Source organism: Urocampus carinirostris, chromosome 1, assembly GCF_059441175.1.
Source record: "Urocampus carinirostris isolate Australia breed hairy pipefish chromosome 1, RoL_Ucar_1.0, whole genome shotgun sequence".
NCBI classification, from domain to species: domain Eukaryota; kingdom Metazoa; phylum Chordata; class Actinopteri; order Syngnathiformes; family Syngnathidae; genus Urocampus; species Urocampus carinirostris.
Window position 1 is genome coordinate 2159520 of NC_142349.1, and position 6611 is coordinate 2166130.

At 38.7% G+C, this 6611-nt stretch overlaps 1 protein-coding gene across 2 annotated transcripts; it reads right to left on the reverse strand.

The window, feature by feature from the left end:
- Positions 1–380: 380 nt before the first annotated feature.
- Positions 381–5963, reverse strand: prmt1 (protein arginine methyltransferase 1). Of its 2 annotated transcripts, none has more exons than XM_088335952.1 (10): positions 5814–5963; positions 4484–4570; positions 4249–4404; positions 4082–4145; positions 3873–4015; positions 3599–3686; positions 2670–2785; positions 2448–2598; positions 1877–1998; positions 381–1435 (listed from the first exon to the last, which is right to left on the reverse strand). In XM_088335952.1, exons 1-10 carry the CDS (start codon positions 5838–5840, stop codon positions 1352–1354), a joined length of 1038 nt encoding a protein of 345 aa, XP_088192078.1. In that variant the 5' UTR covers positions 5841–5963; the 3' UTR covers positions 381–1351. The 2 variants fall into 2 exon arrangements, with proteins under 2 accessions (XP_088192078.1, XP_088191994.1); XM_088335868.1 differs by having other exon boundaries at positions 4484–4579.
- Positions 5964–6611: the final 648 nt, after the last annotated feature.

A 6611-nucleotide genomic window follows, 5' to 3' on the forward strand; every position in this document is an offset into this window, starting at 1 on the left:
CAACATGGATACTTAAGGTGAAAAAGAGCCGCTTACTTATATTGTCTGTATACTGTGGCTCGTTGCCTTGTTTCATGTTTAGTTTGTGTGTATTGAGGGTGGACACATTCCTTGAAATCAGCATAAGAAATACTTGTCATAGTTTAAGGAGTACGTTATGGGAAATATGTTTTTAATTGTCTATCTCTCATGGCAGGTCATTGCATGGCGTCGCTCTTTGAATTTTAAAAATTTCAGCGCTTTGCATCAAACTTGTTCACCACCCCTGCCTTTAATGGTCAAAGGCAATTCAGATTTGAATTACACCTTTATAGGCAATGTCACAGACCAAGCACAATTACTCTAATAGTTGAGATGTTTGAAACTGAAAATTCCAACGGTTGGAGGCTGATGCAAAAAAGTTTAATTTACAGTTTTAGTTTCACTCCCTATACATAAAAAAAGCTGACAACGTACTTTAACAAAATTAAGTCTGTGCGCTGATTCTTGTCTACCACATGTTACAGAACAATGACACCTCAAACAATGTTATATTGAACAGAGATGCTCCAAGTCCAATGGAGCTGTGCAAACAGTTGGAACCAGGCACTCTCCATGCTTCATCCCAGCCCGGGTGTTAACACTAGCGATACGAAAACAAAAATTTTAAAATTGGCTATTGACATTTAATTCTCAAAAGTCCAGGTAATTCGACCTTCAATAACAAAACATTGGGAGGGCTGCTGACATCTACACTGACATCACATATTTCACACAGCAGTCCCATCAGAAAAACAGGGATATGGTGTAAAAGGGCCCTGAAATTTGATAGAACATTTGAAAGTTTAAAATCTGATTCATCCCATTAAAACGGTGCTTGTGGTACTAGCTTGAAACCAAACACTAACTTGGGAACTGAAATTGTGCTGGGATTCTGATAAGCCATCTTGTAAAGCTTCTATGAACAAAGAGGGGGAGCTTTGACAAGGGAGAAAAAAAAACAAAAACAGATTCAACACAGCCCCAAAAAAAAAAAAAAAAACAAGGACAGCAATGGCTCTAATCTCCAGTATTTCCTTACAAACAAGTTTTGGGGACACTGTGTGTGTGTGTGTGCGCAAAGAATGAGAAAAGCCCTTAAGGGACACAAAACATGCATACCCTAGACTAATGCACAATTGAGTCTCACCAGGGACTTACTCTTTTAAAGGTGAAAAAATATGGTAAATATTGGAGCAAGAAAATGACCTCTCCCATAAAGAATTGTTTAAAATGTGTGTGCGGGGGAGGTATTTTAGTCATTTACCACATTTTCACTGAAATCATACATGTCAGACTCTATAGGCAAGCTAAACACTGGGGACCAACGATTCTAGCGCATCCTGTACTCTGACGTATTGGACACCTCACACAGCTGGCCCTTGAAAGCAAGATCCACAGTGAAATCCAGGTCCCTCTGCAAACAGGATAAAATAATCAATAACTCTCTTCAACACCTGACACCAAGCATATTTTACCTGGAAACATGGATCTATACAATGAGGGATTTAATTTGATCTACACACACTTTAGTTAAATGTGCATGTTTGCACTGATCATTATAAAATTTCTCCAGAAGGAAACATTGTAACCTTTAATTTATTGTGAGAAAAAATGGTTTACAATAAATGAATGAGAAAGGCGCACGTTTAAAAAGACCTGTGATGAAATATTGTATGTTTTGATCATTACTACTACAATGTGGGATGTCTAAAATCATATCATTAAGCCTTAACAGTACACAATGAATATAAATCAAAATGTTTCAGCATAAGTTAAGAATCCGAACCAAAACCTGACAGTCACACAATATCAGGGTCATTCTATAATAGAAATTCAAAGGTGTGCAAGTGCTCACATTGTTTTTGACGTTTGGTTTCATACTGATGGTGCCCAAGATCTCTTCTCCAATCTTGACAGTCAGATAATCATCCAGGTAGAAGACCGTTTGCTTCCAGTGAGTGTAAGGAGACTCTGGGCCTTGAGAGAAACATGCCAAGCTCAACTATATAATGCTATTCTCACATTTCTCACACACATTTCTAGTCATTATGATTATATGGACAAATGTGCTATTCAGCACACTAAGAACAATGGCATTGCAGACAACAGTAGTGTATTTCTGAACTAGAAGTCTCTTGGGTAGGCGAAAAGCTCCTTGACGCTGCTTTAAAAGTTGAAACCATCAACACAGGCATTAAGCGCACTCTTACAATTTACATGTCAAGTGACATTCAGTACCGGTGTTAAAAAAACTCAATTATGTAATAATATGTTAACAATTTCACAAGTCAACTAAATACAAGCGGAACTCCAGCTTAACTATGGGGAAAAAAAGCCTAGACTTATATTCTGGAAAATGGAGTATATGAATGAAACTAATTCGAACATGATATGAAGGTACATATAAGCAAGGTTAGCAGACTGACTGGTGGAAAATCCGGTCCTCTTGTGGCAGCGGGTAAACTCAATGTTGAAATAAGTTACAAGTGCATGGATGTAGTCGTTCCTCTTTACTTGAAGACAGAAGTGTGAGGTGAAAGTCAAGTCCTCTGGCTTCACCGTGTAGATGTCCACTTCCTTCAACAGATATTAAAATCCACAGTAAACAACCTAAATAAAGACACAAGAATAAGCAAAGTTTCACTCACCTTAATAAGGGAAGCGCTGCTGACCAGCTGCTTGGGGTCCACTACATCAACCAGGGGCTCTTTGATCGCCACTTCCTTGATGCATGACATATCAAATCCATAGACATTCTCCCACCCTGTAACGAAATAACAAAACTTAGTTGTTCCGTCTGATGTACCATCTTTATACACACAAATGGGGAACCCGTACAACGGGGATGTCAAAAATACCGCAATTACCTTAAATATTTTAACCCTCATGAAAAACAATTTTTAGTGAGTGAAGCATGTATTGGACACAAATAGGACCTAAAACGAGGCAACATGCAGACAAAAATTAAATACTATTTGTCTGAGCCCTTCATCCATTGTACGGATCAACGTGCAGCCGTACATTTTCTTGTAGTTGTTTGTATTAGAATCAGGCAGTGGATATTTCCATACCTAAAGATGAGGCCTTTAAACAATTTGTCTTCCGATCACTGGAAGCACAAGGTCCAAAATTAACCCACCTTTTATAGAAACTAAATATATTATTACATACATTTGATGTTTAGCATTTATTTGGTCCCCAAAAATGGGTTGTGGGATCACTGAAAAATTAAACGTTCTGGACACAGTAAAGCAAGTTGACATTGAGATCGCCACTTAGTGAAAGGATTATTTTAACAAGACAATTCAAAACTGACACAAACCCATAAACAGGAAACTCGAAAATTTTTAAACATTAGCCAAGGCTCACACAACCAAAACGTGGTAGCATCGGGACACACGAACTTGAGAACATTTGTTGTTTACAAAAGCTCGGCAAGGCAGCTGAGAGCATCCTCTAGCCTTGTGTGCAAAATGAAAAACAAGCAGCCGCAAGGTGCCAGAATTCAGAAGACTCCCCCCCTTTTTTTAAAGTTTGGGCTTTTTGCGGATTTCAAGAGAGGACATGGTCAACTTACAGTGAATTTTGTAGTCCTTATAATGTCTGTCTTCAATGGCAGTCACATAAAGAGTCGCTCTGTCTGGAAAAATGAGTCCATCTGGCTTCTGTTTAGGCACAAGCACAGAAGACGTGAGGTGATCAAAACATGCGGCCTTCAAATTGATGGGGAATATTAAAACCACATCTAATTTGAAATTTCTGATAAAAAATTATCACCTACAGAAATATAAGGGGATTTATTTTTCAAGCATTACTGTGAAAAATCAAATTACATATAACCTCAGACATACCAGCCATTTGTCACGAGCATAGATGACCGTGTTAAGCATGGACTCATAGAAAAGACAGTAGCCCATCCACTCAGATATGATGATATCTACTCCATCCACAGGCAAGTCAACCTCTTCCACCTTGCCTTTGATTATAGTTACCACTGGAAGAGAAAAATCACATTGTCTCATCCCAGTAATACACATTCAATCACTCATTAGTTACTCACCATCATCCATCTTGTTGGCCTTTACGATTTTTACAGCATAGTCGGAGATACTGCTGCATTCAATCTACAAGAAAAAGTGAGACCGCAAAATTAAAAAAATAATAAATACAGACCTCTGCAACTGGAGAATGAACCAAGTTATCGTTTCACTGAGAGCACAATCCTACCCCAATTACTTTCTTGGCTCCGGCCTTGGCAGCAAACATGCATAGGATTCCTGTGCCACTGCCTACATCCAGCACTACTTTGTCCTTAAACAAATGCTTATTGTGGAACATAGAGTTACGGTAGGTCAGAGTCCGCACCTCATCCTTCAGCATTTCCTGCAATGTTTGCAAACATATGTCGTGATTATCTTGGGTTAAAAAACTAAAATGACTATAAAAAAATTTCTTAAATTACCTCATGGATGCCAAAGTGAGCATATGAATCAAAGTAATAATCTTTTGAAGTCATATCTTCAGCAGCAGGTTTGGCCATATTCTCCCCCTGAGAAACCTCAACAGAAAGACACACAATTACAATTTAACAATACATCTAAGGCTTATTCTAGCAACCACATCACTACTACAGATGGGTATTGATACCAATTTTCTAAATCGATTTAACAATATGATTATCTTACGTTTAAAAATGCCCGGTACGAGGCCTGATTCAGCGAGAATCAGATTTGCATGCGATAGTAAACATCATTCAATTATTCACTAAATGTACATTGTGTTGAGTAAGCAAAGACCCATCTGCAACATTATACATAATTGTTAGTTTGCTCAGATTTGCTTGCACCAAACTCTCCGCATAGTTAGTCTGTTATTTGAAACATAAAACAAGCTGAAAACCACCTGTTATCTAAATTATAAATGTCCAGCTTACGCATAATGCCAATATTTGGCTACTGCAAAAGGAAAATAAGTTACAATATTAGGATGGGGTTTTTAAACCATTGATCTTGCGCTGGCTGTTATTTGGAAAACAGTGTTCAACTGCATTAGAAAAACATCACCTCCACTCTATTACACTAGACATGTGTTCCATCGCCGCACAAAGGATGGGAGGGAGCACACCAGTACCACGATGTGATTTTGGCCTTGTCCGAGCAAGAGCCTACCGTCAACGATCTCTCAAGAATGGCCATTAGCACGCACTACAAACGATTCCTAGCCAACTAACGCCACGATTATGCCTCATAACGTACATGCGACACGGATTTCATACACATGCCTGGACTACGTTAGCCAGCATATTTGCTACCATTTAGCCGGTACTATATAATCTAGGGTAAAACAAGCGGCAAAATTAGCAACATTGTCCGGAGCAATAGCTCCACCAGAAAGTTTCATTTACAAACACAAAAAATGAAACCTTGGAATCGTGTTGCAGATGAATCAGCATGCGTGTTGTCCGCGCGGTAATTAGCTGTAGGGCTAACATGTTGGCTCCCACGCGGTCTTAAAAAACGAAGGCAAACACCGTAGATAACGGCAGTTTTAATCAGGTTTCGACACATCGAATTTTAATATAGAAACTGTAACACTCGTCCACAATAACAAAAAAGCGCCTAAGTCAATAGGTTCATTGTGTAAAATGGATGAATCACTTAATGCGTACCCGATAACGACAAAAACGTTTAGCAATAAAATGTGTAGCTGCCTCTCGTCAAAAGCAAGACATACAACGAAAGCCTTAGCCAAAAAACGAGTAAGCTGAAAATATATGGTAAAAAAAAGCGTACCTCCATCCTTTCCGCTGGCGCCGCCATTTCGATCTTGTACTCGACTGCGCAGGCGAGAATTGGAAGAGCTCTTGCTTTGCGCAACCAAACAAAGCGGCTCTCTACTTCTTCGTTACTTTGATCATTCAATCGTACTCAAACCTGTTGCTATGCCACGGTAGCACCCCTAGCGTTCAGAATAGCAAACTGCATATGGGTGTAAACGGTAAGATGAGCTCGTGAGAACATTTATCCTCATTAATTTTAAAGTCCCTGTAAAATTTGGCAACAATCCAAATCCAAGACGTACCCATGGTGAATTGAATGGTATTCTTCAACCATTTTGAGGATTTGGACGGTTTTGGAATCCTTTGATGTCACAGTGCAGATAAAATAATCACTGCAAGTGCTTCTAATGTTGATTATTCTGATTTGGAACATACAGTAATCGAAGGTATTTGTTCTCGCCCGATTTTTTTTGCAATTAAATGCCTGCCGACAAGTGTAGCACAGGCATCTTAATTGGAAAACAGGTGAGACAGTAGCTTGAAGCCTTACTCGGTACCTTGTCAAATTTGTTCCCTATCTGAAAAACTAACATTGTATTTACACACATCCAAGGGTAGGTTTTTCAAATGAGGCCATCTGGTGACGACCAGTTTACTACACTAAAACCTTTGTATATTTTACTTTGGCCAATTTTATAGACACTGTGAAAGAAATGTGAATGTTTGACATATTTTTCTATAAGTTATAATGGTGTGGAAAAATAAATATCGAATTGTGTTGAGGACGTTGATTTTCGGCTCTGATTTGAAT

Excerpts from the sequence above, each read along its gene's own strand:
- prmt1 (XM_088335868.1), bottom strand. The coding sequence starts at position 5,840 with ATGGCGGCGCCAGCGGAAAGGATGGAG. Across the intron at positions 4,580-5,813 it reads CGCCAGCGGAAAGGATGGAG|GTTTCTCAGGGGGAGAATAT; the intron begins GTACGCTTTTTT and ends CTTTCTGTTGAG. Across the intron at positions 1,999-2,447 it reads GAGGACCGGATTTTCCACCA|GCCCAGAGTCTCCTTACACT; the intron begins GTCAGTCTGCTA and ends GTTTCTCTCAAG.